The sequence below is a fragment of the Budorcas taxicolor genome, chromosome 19, assembly GCF_023091745.1.
Source record: "Budorcas taxicolor isolate Tak-1 chromosome 19, Takin1.1, whole genome shotgun sequence".
Classification (NCBI taxonomy): Eukaryota; Metazoa; Chordata; class Mammalia; order Artiodactyla; family Bovidae; genus Budorcas; species Budorcas taxicolor.
This window is the reverse complement of record NC_068928.1, coordinates 49588435-49604973: the sequence shown is the minus strand read 5'-3', so window position 1 is coordinate 49604973 and position 16539 is coordinate 49588435. Positions and strand designations below refer to the sequence as shown.

General features: G+C 46.9%; 1 protein-coding gene across 2 annotated transcripts in view; it reads left to right on the top strand.

The window, feature by feature from the left end:
• Positions 1–8597, top strand: part of FOXK2 (forkhead box K2) — a 51263-nt gene extending 42666 nt beyond the window's left edge. Inside the window, exons 9-10 of one of the 2 annotated variants that reach the window (XR_008201021.1) lie at positions 5399–6725; positions 7375–8597. Coding sequence is in view for 1 of the 2 variants with exons in the window: in XM_052657843.1 (XP_052513803.1) it covers positions 5399–5595 (197 nt within the window). In the remaining variant the exon portion in view is untranslated. Of the gene's footprint in view, positions 1–5398 lie in introns of both variants that reach the window. The other variant, XM_052657843.1, reaches the window with a different exon arrangement.
• Positions 8598–16539: the final 7942 nt, after the last annotated feature.

Here is a 16539-nt window from a genome sequence, read left to right as displayed (position 1 = left end):
TGACTGCTGTAGCTTGGTAGGAAGTTTTGGGGTCAGGAATTATGAATTTTAAGATCAGCTTTTCCAATTCTGAGGGGAAATATTGGAATTTTGATAGGATTACATTAAATCTGTAGATTGCTTTGGGTAGTATTGCCATCTTAACATATTAAGTTCCCTCATCCTTGAGCATGAAATATCTGTTCATTTATTTAGGTCTTCTTTAATTTCTTCAACAGTGCTTTATAGTTTTCACTATAGAAGTCCTATAGTGTTTAAGTCTTGGTTAAAATTCTCCCTATTTCTTTTGAATGTTTTTCTAAATGGAATTGTTTTCATAATTTTCTTTTGAGATTGTTCATTGCTACTGTATAGAAATACAACTGATTTTTTTGCATGTTGATCTTGTACCCTGCACATTTGCTGATTATGTGAATTTTTTATTTGGGGGTTTCTTTATGTGGATTTGTTAGAATTTCTATATATAAAGATTACATCATCTGCCAGTAGAGGTAGTTTTACTTCCTTTCCCATTTGGATGCCTTTTGTTTCCCTTTCCTGCCCAGCTGCCCGTAGGACTTCCAGTACAGTGTGGATTAGTGTTGGCAAACGAGCATCCTTGATTTTGAGAGAAGCATCCAGTCTCTCAGCATGGATGCCGTCTAACTGTGGGTTATCATACATGTTATTATATTGTCCTTTAGTCTGTCAAAACAGTGTATTCTGTTAGTTGATTTTATATGTTAAACCACCCTTTCATTTCTGGGATAAATCTCACTTGGTGATGGTGTGTGATCCTTTTAATATGCTATTGAATTCAGTTTGCTAGTATTTAGTTCGAGGATATTTATATCAGTATTCATCAAGGATATTGGTTTGAGTTTTCTCATATGGTCTTTGGCTGGCTTTGGTGTCTGGGTAGTGCTGGCCTCGTAGAATTAACTTGGAAGTCAGGCTCAGGCCATTGTGTATTGGAACCTCTTCTTGGCACTTTCTGGGGCCAGTCATACTGCTCCCCGCAAAGCCCAACATGCTGAGGTCACTTCTCAGCCTCTTCTGCACTGGACCACAATTCTGGTCACAGATTCAGTCCACCTTTGTGGAGATTCTGCTGCCCTTGACCTCCAGCTTGTGGGGTGGTGGTCTGGGGAAGAAAGGAGTCTACCTTGCTGACAGTGTTCCCCTATGAGCAGCATTTCACTTGTCATCCTAAAGAGCCTCTGCCATGCTCACAGGTACTGTTCCCGTCTCACAAAAACTGGCCCTGGCCGGCCTCCAGCCTGTGCTTCGCTGGGTCCAGGTCCTGGTGCTGAGGAAGCGAAAGGGTTTTGTGGAAACCTGGGCTGTCTGCCCAGTGGTGTGCTCTCTTAACTCCCCCCGGCCTCCTCCGGGAACCACGTGTAGGTTGTGGATGGAGCAGGCAGGGCGCCCACGGGACCAGCATGGCCTTCTGCTGGTGCACAGGCAGGAGCTGCTTGGACTTGGGCCAGAACCTGGGGGCGCAGCCAGGCTAGCACTGAGGTGGCATCACCTCCGGGGCAATATTCCACCTCTGCCTGCAGCGCCCGCCCGGTGTGAAGCTGCTGCTTGGCAGGACCCCTGGGAGGTGGTCCCACACATGCACTTGAGCCTCCATACTTGGATGCCATGTTTGCAGATTTCTTACAGATCACTGAAACTTACTTATAACTCCTAAGTCGACACTCTGCACTTTCACAGTCCTTTGCAGGCTTGTGCAGAGCAGCAAGGTATTTGAATTCGGCATGCTGGCTCCCAGTAGAGCAGGGTGTGGTAGCACCCATCCCCATGTTTCAGCTCCCGCTATGAACGTGTCTCTTTCCCACTGTTTCTTTCTCTTTTAAAGTTACTTTTTCTTTGGCTGTGTTGGGTCTTTGTTGCTGCATGGCCTTTTCTCTAGTACTGCGAGTGGCGACCGCTCTCTGGTTATGGTGTGCTGGCTTCTTTGCTGTGGTGACTTGTTGCAGAGCACGGGCTCCAGGGAGTGGGCTTCAGTGACGGTGGTGCACAGGCTTAGCTGCCCCACGGCCCGTGGTATCTTCCCGAAGCAGGGATTGAACTGGTGTCCTCTGCATCGCCAGGCAGGTTAACTAACTGGACCATCAGGGAAGCCCCCACTGTTGCTGAGGGCCGTGTGTTCCATGTTTTGTGCTTCTTGGTGGTGGTTTTGCTATTTAAAGTGGGCTCTGGGCCTGGTTCTGAGAAGGCCTGTAGTATTCTAGGCATGAAGGTTGTGATGTGCCTTATGGGGAAAATACAGGCATGAGTTCTGTGTTAATGGATAAACAGTATAGGTTGAGTTGTCTTTAATAAAAAAACACATAAAACAAGGTTTGTGTCGATCAGCTGACAAGCCCCACCCTGTGTTCCCCCTGAGACAGTGGCTCAGCAGCCGCCAGCCTGATGTGCCGTCTGGTCTGGCTCAGCTCGGGGCTCTGATTGACTCACAGCTGTGTAAGGTACCTCTCAGGAGCAGCGGTGCTGGGCTGTAGCAGGAAATTTGTGCATGAGTTACACTCAGACAGGAGTGGAGCCCCTGCCTGACTGGGGAGGGCACCCCAGGACACAGCCAGGAAACCATGCAGGATGGTGCACGGGCAGGGAGACCTATAGTGCCAGGCCTGCTGCGGGAAGCAGGCGGGCTGGGGGCCAGGATGGAGACAGGTGTTCACAGCCCCTGGGGGCTTTGCCACCGTCCAGAGTGTAGCCGCTGGCCTCTGCCTGTATGCGGAGTATGCTAATGGATGGGTGGGGAGCGTGGGGGCTCAGGACGGTGCCTGGCATCTCCTTGAAAGGTGACCCTGGAGTTGAATCCCCCTCCTGCTGAGGCACCACGTGACTGAGGGCCAGGCACCTCAACAGGAACGCAGTGCTCCTCCTGCTTGGTGGGCACCTGTGTGGCGGCCTCAATGTAGTGTGTCATCAAGGCCACCCTTCCACCCTTAGAAAAGGAAGCCTGTCTTTCCAGGCAGGTGCCTTGAGCTCTGGTTATTGCCGCCATGGGCACAGGGAGGGCACGTTTTGATGCTTGTTGCTCACAGAGGGGCGGAGAGGTGGGATGAGTCTGGCTGTGAGGCGGGCTCTCAACCCAGGCCTTAGTCCCGGGCCCACACCTGCAGCTCACCAGTATGGCTATGGTTGTGCCATTTTTCCAGTGACGCAGTTGGGTTGGATGTGGAGTCCTGGGGCAGCGACGCGTTTGGGTTAGATGTGGAGTCCTGGGGCAGCGACACAGTTGGGTTGGATGTGGAGTCCTGGGGCGTGTGGGTTGGGTGTGGAGTCCCTGGGGCAACACGGATGTTTAGGTGGCATCCCACCTGCTCGCTGTGGTGCCAGTGCCCCTTTGCCATCTTCCTTCTGAGACTTCTCTGCCCACTCTCAGGCTCCCTCACTGCCCAGGTCCTTTCCTTTCCTGTCACCTTTCCTAAGGGTTTGCAGATCAGTTAGTGGAAGACTGCTCAGCATGGCCTAGGAACCACACTGTGCCTGCTTGAGAATCTGGGGCCCGGGCCCCACCTACAGCCACACCTCCCATAGAGCAGGCCTTGCTGCCCTGCCCCACCGCACCAGCCTGTTCTTCCAGTCACATAATTTTTTAGGCTTTGGCCATTTGTCCTGCTGCTGCTTCTGCTGCTAAGTCGCTTCAGTCGTGTCCGACTCTGTGCGACCGCATAGACGGCTGCCCACCAGGCTCCCCCGTCCCTGGGATTCTCCAGGCAAGAACACTGGAGTGGGTTGCCATTGCCTTCTCCAGGGCATGAAAGTGAAAAGTGAAAGTGAAGTCACTCAGTCATGTCTGACTCTTAGCAACCCCATGGACTGCAGCCCACCAGGCTCCTCCGTCCATGAGATTTTCCAGTACCAAGAGTACTTGGGGGGCGGGGGGGGGGCCTTCTCCGATTTGTCCTGACTTACCATTAACTCCATTCTGCTCTGAATCATTGCTACATCCTCCTGAAACAGCAATTTTATTCAGGCCAGAATTTTGTGGGACGTCTCCCAAACTCGCCAGGGCTCTGTCTCCGCATGGACTGCAGCAGTGACGTGTGCGTCCTGAAGAACCCGGCTTCACTGCAGTGCTGCCCCCGCACCACACGGGTCCTTATTCCTGAAAGTGACGCAGCAGTCACTCTCAAGAGATGACAGCGGAGATGGCTGGAAGCCCCATGTTAACCAGGTCCAGCTGCCAGCCCGTTTGTTCCCTGAAGACACGATCATATGAATTTTCCTATGCAAAAGCATACCGGGAATTTAAGTGGAACGGCTTTGAATCTGGAGCTGAGGATGGGGGCGCTGGAGTCCTGGCGGTGCTGGACTCCCCTTTCTTTGACCTCAGTGTGTGTTCTGTGGCCTCCCATCTGTTTCATTTTGCAAACTGCCCCCTACCCCCTGTCTCTTCACTTAGCTTCAAGTTCCATTTCTTGGGAGGAAATTCTGTCGTCCCCCTGTGCTAGCTAAAGCGATATATTAGAAGACCTAGTCATAAAGCTTGGTGTAAAGCCCTTATGCTTATGCAACATGTAGAGCAAACTGTCATGAGCTACTGCAGCGGTAACATCAAGTTACTAACATCAGGGAGGCGAGACAGCACACACGTCCCTGCTGGGACTCGGGCCTGCTCGTGAGATGAGGTCGCTGTTCAGGGTCTTCGTGTGCACGTCATTCTCCAAATGGCCGCCTGCTGCCATGGTCCTAAACCTCCCTTGGGGCGCGAAGGGACTGGGTAGGGGGGCAGGGGTCTTCCTGGACAGGATGCTGCCTCTCCAGGTCGCTCCTCCAGCACACACCCTGCCCCACCCCCACCCCTGCTGTGGTAAATAGCCCAGGCCCAGTCTGCCTTCCCACTTGGAGGAGGAGCACTTCTAGGTGTGGGATGACCTTCTTCGGTTCATCCCTTGCGGTTTGGTTATGCAGAGCATGAGGCAGGCGTGATCAGAGGTGGAGGAGGCCCTTGTGCCAGCGGGAGTCCAGGAGGAGGAAGGGCCTCTCGGTGATGAAGACCAGAGAGAGGATGGGCTTGGGTGGAGGGGTATGGGGAAGCCAGCCTAGGGCTCGCTGGAGGTCCCTCCCCTGACAGACTTGGAGCAGGATGTGGCTCAGATGCAGGCTTAGCTTGATACAACCCAGTCCCCTCCTGGGCTCAGGGGCCCTGCGTCGAGGAGAAGCCAGCAGCGGCCCCTTGGCCAAAACAGTAAAGCCATCTGCCTCAGGCCTCCGCCCTCCCCCCTTCCCACTTCAGCAAGGCAGCCCACTATTGGAAGCAATAAACAGATGCTGTGCGTTCACAGAAAGACTTGCTGTTCGCACAGTTAACATGAGGTGGGGTCTCTGATGCCCAGGGGCCTGGCAGGGACAAGCGTCCGCCCAGACGCGCAGGCTCTGACCCACTGTCTCTCCGCAGCAGCAGCGAGCCCCCTGCACATGCTGGCGACACACGCCTCCGCCTCCGCCTCCCTGCCCACCAAGCGCCAGAGCGGCGAGCCCGCGGAGCAGCCGGAGCTGAAGCGGGCCAAGACGGAGGACAGCGAGGGCCTCGTCATCGCCCTGAGTGTGGACGCACCGCCGGCTGCCACGCGGGAGAAGGGCGTCCAGAACTAGCAGCCGGGAGAGCATTTCTCACTTTAACGTCAACTCTGTGGTGCCAAAAGGAGACACTGCCTCTCACCGACGCTCGGAGCGTGTTCCCTCGGTGGGTAGAGGGCCCTGCGGTTGGACTTCACCTCAGCACTGGAAACACAAACCCAGGTGGCCTTAAAACTCCTTAAGTTAAAAGACTGAAGTCACCCCTGAACATCAGAACCACAAACAGCAAAGCCGGGCTCCGGCATGTCTCCCCGCCCAGTGTTCAGCTCAGCTCCCAGTAGAGACTCACGGTCCTGCCCAGGGAGGACACGCCCGGTGCGAGCGGACCTGCTGGGCCTGGGCCGGAGCCACCCCACCGCCCGCTGCCAGTAGACAAGACAGTATTTTGTTGTTCACATGTGGAATTAGAATATTTTGAGGTGTACTTTCTTTCTTTACAAAATAATGGGGTCTTTGACATTTCAGATCACTCCATTTCTACTCTGGAAATTTTGGAATCACACAGGACCTTTTGTGTGGATTTCATTTGGGGAAAAGAAACAACGTAGTTTTGTTTGTTTTTGTTGTTTGTTTTCAGCCTATGGAATGATTTACTTTTGTCTGTCCTGTTTAAGTCAGATGGAGCTACTTGACATCTGCAAATTTCCCATGTTAGAGCAGTTACCTGATGAATTTAATCCTCCTCCATTTCCATGTGTAGGACGGACATATAGACGGACACCCGCGGGCCACTTGTAACCCTGACGGAAAGCGCTGCCAGGCTCCTGGAGCTGCACTTACCCATTTCTCTTTCTTGCTACTTTTTGTTGTTTGTTTCTTTGTGTTGACTTTGTCCCTGGCATAATTTTCCACTCTGAGTAAAACAAATCTCCTACGTATTGTGTATGTTTAAAACGACAGAACTGTTACTTCGTCATTTGGAAAAAAGATTCAACCTTTTATCACACCTTTTTCAAACAAAGGCCACAGATTTCTCCGTGACGCGTTCACTATTGTAGGTGCCGTCGCCAGCTCTTGGCATCGTCCAGCCGGCCAGCCGCCCCGTGATGTTGCGGTTTGCCCCACTCACGGCAGGAGCAGCTGCTGGGGTGGAACAGAAGCTGCCTGTAAACACAAGGGTCTGGGAAGCAAGCACCCTCCGTCCGGTAAGCGTTGGAAACACCTAGGTTGCTTTTTGATTTGTAATAGGAAATTCCCCTCAACCTTTTAGAACTGAATCTAATACTAAGGCTGATCTCTCTCCTATAAAAAATAAAAGCGAGAGAAAAGGAAACAAAGGTGAGAGAATGAAAAGTCGGAGGCCCACTCGGCCTCAGCCTGCGTTTCTCTGGAAGAAAGCCACTCACCTTTCCAGAGGTTTCTGGGGTCAGAGCTGAGCAGCATGCAAACAGAAAGAGGGCTCTGGCCTTATTGTGAATTTTTAAATGTCATCATCATAACGTTATTTATTTAAATGTAGTTATTTTGGTATTTAATTTTTTTTAAAGAGAGAAAAAAGAAAAAAAAAAAACCCTGTATTTTCCTGGTGGAATGAAATGGCTCAGAATGGTATATTTAGGCAATTTTAAAACATTTATTATTTACCTAAAGACCAAATATGATAAATCTGTTCTAAGTATTGTGTGTCAATCCACGGTATGGAGCTGTCACAATGTTATTGCAGATAATGCATATTAAAATTATGAAATTACTGCACACTAGCTGGATTTATAACTCAGCCATTTAAAAAAATAAAAACAAAACCATCATGTGAATGAGACCACGTGTGTGACAGTAGCAAAATCTAACTTGCAGACTGAAGCACGGATGGATCAGAGCACCTCAGGGCAGCTGTCTGCATCTCCCAGGCACTGTACAGATACCTTGGAATGTATGTTTTTATTTGTCTTTTTACACAGAAGGTTTGCAATTTGAAAAATAATTCAGATGTGCTGTGTCCTGTTTGTGGGGTCGGGTCACTCCACTGAGTGCTCCAGACCCGCCAGTCATGGGCCACTGCAGCCCCCTGGCCATGAGCTCTGGGGAGGTGAGTGGACAAGACCACCTTGGGAGGGGGACGGCTCAGGCCACACTAAGCAGATGCCTCGTGTGTTGGCCCAGGAGACCACCTCCACCACCACCCTGAGAGACCCTGGTAGACTTGCCCTGTGTAAGCCCAGTCTATCAGTTGATGATTTCTGAGCCTAAAATGTAGACTTTTGGGGTTTGGAGGGATTTCTGCTGGGTTTATAGGTAAGAAAAGTACGCTGCTCTCAAATCTAAAGGGAGAAGGATAGTTTTTGCTACCAGGAGCTAAAGCATGTCTTTTTCAAAGGCAAGGCGTTCTCTTTCCTTTTTCCTGTTGTCTTGGCTCATTCCTTGGCACATAGATATTTAAGAATATCAAGGAAAAGGCAGGGGGGAAAGACATAGATTAACTGTCCATGTCCTGGGCAGTTTAAAATGTTTGAATTTAGCTGTGAATTCCCTTCAACACCTGGGAGTCACTGAGCTTGTGTCCTTGTGGCCCCACTTGATGCCTGGTGCTACGTCCGCAGTCACATTGCGCTTAACTCCCGCCCAGCAGTCCACTGGTAGTTCCTATATAAGTCATTTTAGAAAGTCTCTGCTTTTCCTTTGCCAAACTTCCGAGCTCCCTCAGGGATGACAGACTTCATTTCAGCAGCTCCGCCCCGAACCAGACAAAAGTGCAAAAGGGAAACTCTCACGTGAGCCAAGTGATGTGGTGTATCCCAGGGTGTCTGCGCACGATTTAGGGTTGATCTTCCCCTCGTGTCCGTGGAGTCTCCACTCAGACAGTTGAGCTCCTTAAATGCATCACCCCTCACATCGTCCTCTCCTAGAACAGCAGAGTAGGCGAGGCCACGGTCGGAAGGGGGTGGGGCGTGTCAGGACTTGGGATTTCTGTGCTATGTGACTACAAGGAGACAAGTGACAATCTTCAAGTCCTAACCTCCACTATTCTAGAAAGGATAGTGCTGATTTGTGTGCAAAGGTTTGAAATTTTAAAAGTACCAAGTTCCTGAAATTCAATAAAATATTTTTATTAATTTTAATTGAATACAGAGTATCATTGTCATTTTGATAAGCTTAAGCAGGCACTGCTTTTTTATATGCTCTTTTCCGAGCACGCCAAAGGCCCAGGTAGCACTGGAGCGCCTGTGCCAAGACACTGCTATGACAACAGCAGAGCAGGCGCCTTGCCTCCACCAGGAGGGAGGGGGCCCTGAGTGTCTGCATGGGCAAAGGGAGCTGGGTCACAGGCAGTGCTAACAAAGACTCGCTGGCTTTTATCCATCCTGTCGGAGTTTTAAAACTAACTTTGAGGTTATGGTGTAGCTGCCATTTCTTCTGATTTGCTCCTGAGCCTGAGTGAGATACATTCTCCCGTGAGATGGAAATTGTGTCTAAATTTAGAGGCACACGGGTACTCCAGTCCCCAAGTCACTGTTAACACTTAGATTGTCCAGCTACCGAAAAGTCTGTGGCACAGATTGCTGATGTCCTAAGGGGTAGGAGGAGAAAGGAATACTGAAATGACGCCATAAAGGCCTCTTTGGGAGATAACTGAACCTCAAGGACAGAGTTCACAGGGAGTTTTGTTCTTGACATTCATGTCCTAATGTAAAAACAGTTCATATTAGCATAAAAGAACTGTTCCTCATGTACTGAGACAGTCTTTCCCAACTAACGGAAGCATCCCTAAATATTTTTCGGATCTGTTGTCCATGTTGTATTAATAGATGCTTTAGGATGTGTTAGGTCTTACCTCCCCCTTCTCACTCAGGAAAAGCTACTCCGATAGTTATTAGGGTCACCTTGTTGAAGTTAAACTGAGTCGAATAAGAGGGGACAGGTATCTTAGAGAATAACCTACCTTTACCCAAGGAAAAGATGTTATAAGGGACTGACTTGGTGGTCAACTGGCTAAGACTCCCAAAGCAGGGGGCCTGGCTGCTGTTCCTGGTTTGGTCCCACATGGCATAACTAAGTTTGCATGCCACAACTAAGACCCGGCGCAGCCAAATTAATTACATACTTTTTAGGAAAGATGTTGAAGGAAGCCTTTAGGTATAGGAAACAATTCAGTTAACTGATAAAAGAGTTTCTTCATGTAGCAAAAGCCAAGCTATTGTGAGGAGGCCCACATTCAGGCCATATTTTGTCTGTAAGGAAGGCATCGAGGGGCATTCCCTGGCACCCAGTGGTTAGCACTCCACGCTTCCACTGCCAGGGGCACAGGTTCAGTCTCGTCACTGAACCGAGATCCCGCATACAATGTGGCGCAACCCAGGCAGGAGGAGGAAGGGCAGGCATTGGGGCGTGTCATGACTCTGTGTGGTCACCATATAGTAAGTTGAGGCCTGAACATGGGAGGTAAAGGAATCCGTAGTTTGGAGTGGTTTCCATGGTGGCCTGCTGGCCAGCACTTCCCGTAGGTCTTTGTGGAACACTGTGCTAACGTGACACGTCTCTCGCAACCTCTCCCTCCACGTTTATATGCACAGCAGTACAAAATTAGATTTTAACATGGGTCTCAGGTGACCTCCGATGAGATGACGAAAGCTGCAGGCACAAAATTTCTGATTTTAGAAATGTCCTGAGGTCCCACACTCTGCCCTATGTCTCAACCACTGGCTGAATAAATAAAGCATCTATCACATCTCCGAAAAAAGAAACAGGAGCAGGAGTATTGAAACTAAGAACAACCAGTGTGGTGACCATTTTCTTGAATTTTTCTTCCCTCTTGTATCTTCTAGTGTAGACTCCAGGACAGCCTGAATATAAGAGCTGCATCTTAGGAATGAACAGAATACCCAAGAGAAGCCCTCTCCCCATGAGGAAAGGGGGGACCCCTGTGGGACATGGGGAGGGGTGTCACAGAACTCTACTTGTAAGCAGTAGCCCTGGAGATAATGAGGGCTCAGAAGAGGAGCCAGGCAAGGGGACTCCTTTCTAGTCCAGAGAAGGCCAGGGAGGGGGAGGGTGGAAGTACTTTTCTTTGGCCCCAAGAAGTGTACAACATCACACACAGCTTTTTAGCCAAAGGCCAGAAAAGGGGGGTACCTGGGAGACAGGACATTAGAGAAAGACTCCCTATGGCTAAGTATGGCATTCTGGGCTCACCCTCAGCTGCACACGCCTGGAATTGACCTTGAGGAAGCAAAGCAAAGGCTTTATTAATTGAACAAACTCCCATAAAGATTGGCCCCAGATAGCACTGCAGAGCTTGGCAAACAACTAACACCAAACTACAGCCTACCGAGGGCAGGTCAACGTGTTTAGTCTGAATCTAGCTAGGTTATTTGCCTGCTTAGAAAAAAAAAAAAGATTCTACATTCACTAGAGGATGTAAACAGCACTCAGATTCATAAAATGAACAATGTCCAGAATGCACAAAAATCTCTTTGTGCCAGGAAAATCTCTTAAGGGGAAAGGAAGTTAACATGTCAGTTGAAGTATGTTGGAATAATTGGAAAAGGACATCAGCTTTCTATGGCTGTAATTATTGTAACCAAACTCCAAAGTAAAGGCAGATACTCTTGAAATGAACCAAGAGCTACAGAACTTAAAAATAACAACAAAAAAATAATAACAAAAAGTCCAGTGGATCAACAGAAAGATGGCTTGGAAACAAACCTTAGGCTCAGGGGCCCATGAGATAATATAAAAAGATCTAATATACACTGGCTTAGTGAATTTCCGGTAAGAGGAGGAAGACATCAATGCTTCAAACATATTTTTTAAATTAATGCCTGAAAATTAATGCCCAGATATAATTCTAAAGATTGACAGAGTTTCAAATAGGATATACCCAAAGAAAAACCATGTCAAGGCATTACCACTGGCCATGAAACAAGACATTTTATCTGGAAAGCAGCCAAAGAAAAGTAACTCGTGGCATACAGAGTAACAGTAATCTGAATACAAATTTCTCATCAGAAACCATGGAGGCCATATGCCTAGAAAATTTTCAAAGGGCTGAAAGTAACTGTCAGTCTAGAATATTATATCCATAGAAGATATCAGGAGTGCAGATGAAAAGATATTCTTAGATGAAAGAAAATTGAGAGAATTCCTAACCAGTAGAGATGCTCAAAGAGAAATGCTACAGGACATTCTTCAGGCAAAAAGTAAGTAATAACAGAGAGAAACCTTGGAATGAAGGAAGAGATAACAGAAATGGTAAATATTTGGGGAAATACAATAGTTTTTCCTCTTAAATTCTTTAAAATATCCTAACCTTCCAATGTAAAAGGTTTAAGATTGTCAGGGTTTTCAGTGTATACATAATATGCATTGATGAAAGTACAGTATAAAGGAGGAAGGCAAAGGTCTATAGGTCTCTAGATTTCTATATTGAAATGGTAAAACATTCTGAAGTAGACTGAAAAGCTAGCTTTTTGTGCCACAGTCCCTGGTGCAATCACTAATAACAAAGATAAAGGAAAAATCCAATAGGCAAATTAAAATGGAATGCTAAATTTTTCTTGAAATAACACAAGGCAGAGAATAGGAAACCAAGGTGGAGGGGAAAAGCAACAATAATATGGTAGGATCTTATCTATATGTTGTCTACAAGAAACTAAATATGAAGACATTTCATATAGATTAAAAGTAAATAAACAGGAAAAGATAACCATGCTAACACTAATCAAAGTAAGAGTAGTTTTTCTGTTTTGGCCACACCAACTGGCTTATGAGGTCTTAGTTCCCCAACGAGGGATTGAACACTCAGCAGTGAAAGCACAAAATCCTAACCAGTGGACTGCCAGGGAATTCCCAGGAGTAGTTGTTTTATTTTCAGACAGAGCAGACTTCAAACCAAGGAAAGTTATCGCCAATAAATGGCACTGCGTCATGATAAGAGGAGCAATTCTTCAAAACAACGTTAATTAAACGAAGCAAAAGCTGACAGAACTAAAACAGATAAATCCGCATTACATTTTGACACTTCAACACTCAACTCTAGGTGACTGATAAATAAGTAGACAGAAAGCAAGTCTATAAGCCCTGAGCAACCCCAGTCAATGTAACTGTGATTGACGGAGTGTTCTACTCAACAGAATACACATTCTTTTCACATGCACATGGGACATTTCACCAATATATACCAAATCTTGGGTAATGAAACAAATGTTTACAAGATCTAATTAAAACCATACATAGTATGTGTGCTCTTTGACAATTAGGGAAATCAGAGTAGAAATCAATAATAAAGGTATTCTTAAAATTCTCAAATGTTTGCAGATACTGGAAAAAACTTCATTTTTGATCTGCACAGCACACAGCATGTGGGATATTAGGTCCCCGGACCAGGGATTAAACCCCTGTGCCCTGTAGTGGACGTGTAGAATCTTAACCACTGGACCACAAGGGAAGTCCCATAGACAATGGATTTTGAGATAATCCATGATTCAAAGAGGAAGTCTTAGAAATTAGAAAACTGTAGCAGAATGAACATGAAATATATCAAATTTGTGAAAACAGCTAAAAGAGTTCATAGGAAATTTCATAGCATGACATGCTTATAGAAGAGAAAACCTAAAATTTAGTCATCTACAATTCTACCTTAAACTAGAAAAGAATGAACCAAACCCACAGCAGTCAATATAATTGAAAAGGGGGATAAGAAAAATATCAATGAAATAAAAACTGATTCTTTGCAAAGAAAAAAAAATTAGCAGATTAACTCCATCTGGAACGACCAAGGAAAAGACACAGATGACCAGGGGGCCGTTGTGATGACCTCCAGTGATAGCAGCAATATTGGTGATCGCCCAGATGTGGAAACATTCCAAACATCCTTCAGTAGGTGAAGGAATAAACAAGCTATGCTTGTTAAGTGGAGCCCCACTTGGCAATCAAAGGAAGAAGCTATTGAAACAACTGGTGAATCTCAGAGGCCTTTCCCACAGAATGAAGACTCTTAGACTCAAGATGCAGACTGCATGCTGGGGGTTGAACTGTTCCCCCTCCCCGCTAAATATGCTCAAGTCCTAACCCTGGTTGGGACAGATCAGTGGAAAAAGGATGTTTGTGTTTGCCAGAGGCTGTAGGTGGGGAGAATGGGGGCTTCGGTACTGGATGATGGAAGGTTCTGGAACTAGGGAGACTGCACGACACTGTGAACATATGTTCTCAGTGCCGTGAACTGTGCTCTGTAAACTGATCTAAATGGTCTATTTTATGCATACTGTATGACTTCTAAAAGTTTTACCTGGAAGAAGGTGGGGGTGAAAAATATGTGATGAGCTTAAAGATCTGACCCAACACAGCCGCTGAGCAAAACGAGGGGTTGAAGGGTTCAGGGGTTGGAGTGCAAAGGAGAGTGGAGCTTAACCCGTGTTCTGCCCAGGATCCCTGGGGAATTTGCTAAAGGAGGAAGCAAATTCATCTGCTCAACACCAGCCCCAGAGGTGGCTGCTGCATGTGACCGAGTCAGGCACACCTAGGCCTTGAAATGACTGCAGAAACTGGGATGCAAAGGCTGTGTGTGTCTGCCCTTCACCACATCACAACTGAAAGCACCCTGAAGCGGAATTTTACAGAAAATGGCTCCAGCTGGATTTTCTTTGGAGCCTCAATCAAAACAGACTATACTGGCCGTTGTGTACAGAGCAGATTTGGGAGACTGCCTGACCTCTTACAGACGTCCGGCCCCTGCCCCCAGTCTTGATCCTGACTGGGCTGCGATGGAATTAATCTCCCTGAAGCTGTGAGGTTGCTTGGCGGGTACTTCAGGTGCCTGACAGCTGTTCCATCCTCCCTTGTGGACCATTTTCGGAAGGCTTTGAATGGTGTCCTCCAAGACACAGGCTGACCTTCAAAAGAGCGGATGTTAGAATGATTTTAACTTGAAGAGCTCTTCAATGGAGGAACAGGAGACAACTCTCTTCTTGGAATTAGAAACGTAGTTTGTAGTAGTTAGGAAAGTCTTATTCTTGCTCACAGTGTCAAGATGGTCTGACGGGCTGGACTGGTAGCGGTGTCAATCCGCAATCTCAAGGCCACGTCCAGCAGGCACTGGGAAGACAGACACTGTCAGCACAGACGCTGTCCCCTGGGCATGGTAGACCCAAGTCCAGCCCCTCTTGTATGTGTCAGAACAGCAGGAATCACTGTGATTTTCTGGAGTCACACGTCTGCTCTGGAGATCAAGATATCTTCTTCTGTAGCACCTGCCCAGGAAAGTAACTGGCCCTTTGAGGTAACTAGCCCTCATCAGTTCACACCCCCCAGAAGACAAACTCACCGTCACACAGACGGTACTCGATGACCCAGGATGAGGACTCTACACAGAGTCTATGATATTCTGCCAGCATCTGTGGGCAGCACAATCAGAACAGACGCCTAGGTGAAAACAGCCTTTATTCGTGGTGACATTTCTCACAGATAAAATATATATAAATTTCACTAGGTGTTGCCGCAGATCTTTTCTGTAAAAATCCACTGTATGTTTCTATTTTGGTGGCTGTGGTATAAATACTTTTTAAATGGATGCCAAAACTATAAAATTACTAACCCGAAATCCATGATGCCAAAATGTGGCAAGGACTTTATAAGAAAATTACAGACAAGTATTTCTCATACACATATACACACACAAATCCTTAAATATACAGCAAGTCAGATTTGGCAATAACTAATAATATCTGAATAACAAGAGAAGGACAACGCGCCATGACCCAGGTGGGGTTTATCTCAGGATTGCAGTTGGTTGAACCCTCAGAAATCAATGTGATTCACCATGTGAACAGAGCAGGAAACCATCTTACAAAACCACATACCCATCTGCAGCAGCATGAAGCTGAGCACTCACACCTCCTTCGACTCGGTGCTCCCAGCAGCTCATCTGCCCTCCTCTCCTCTCGACCCCACCCAGCTGCATTACGGGGCACCGTTCAGGTGGGTCCCGAGCCCTGAAATGCTTTAAAGTGAAAAGACCCTGCAATCTGCAGAGAAACCTAACAGAATCCACAACATACATACCAACATCCAAGATACAAGCCCACAGTTTACTATGACTAGTACACAGAAGAAAAGAAAATCAATGCAGACCTGCTCTGAGAAGATCCAAATGGAAGAAGGACCAAAGGTTTTAACTCCTGTACTATATGTATGCACAAGGATGTAAAAATTGTTCACGTGCGTGAGCAAATGAAAAAGCTTAGTTAAGGATTAGAAACATTTTAGATTCATCTAAAGTTTGAAGTATATTGTAAAGTCTTTCAAGAAGAGTGGGCAGTAATAGGTCCTTTAGTGGTATTCAATGACATGATGCTATTTTTTTCAACAGGAAAAAATACTTTAAGAACTGTATGAACAGCCTTAATCATCGAGTGAGATAATAGAAGGTGTTATGCATGTGTACTTGAATCCCAACAAGAAAGAGACAACAGCAGACTTATTTGAGGGAACAGCTAGGAAATCCCACATAAATCTCGACTCAAGCAGCTTAGCAAGCCCCGTGCACGATAAACGCAAAGAAAACCAAATGTGAACATATCATAGTTTCCAAGCTGTAATTCCATAAAACAATTCTTATCCTCTTGAAACAGAGGACATGGGAAGGACAAAAGGAAGACTCACAGCTTCTTCCCACACAGGCTGAATGGCTTTGCCATTAAAACAAGCAAACATGAATGACAGTGCTCTTACTGTGTTCTCTGTGACATTACATTACTGCTGGGGAGAAAATACTTACCACATCCTGATACATTCTGTCCCTCAGCTCTTCAGAAACAGAAGCAATCATTTTCGAGTTTTTGGAATTCCACTAAAATTTCATTTTTACCTATTATTCCATTTGCTTTCATCTGGGGGGGGAAAAATGCTTGAGATCAGCAGAGCCATGTAACCAGAACACACTTCTTCATGGAGCAGTGCAGGAAGTCCCGGGGTAATAAACGCATCAGTTGGTAGATGGAACTGTAGTAGGGCAACTGCGCAATTTTC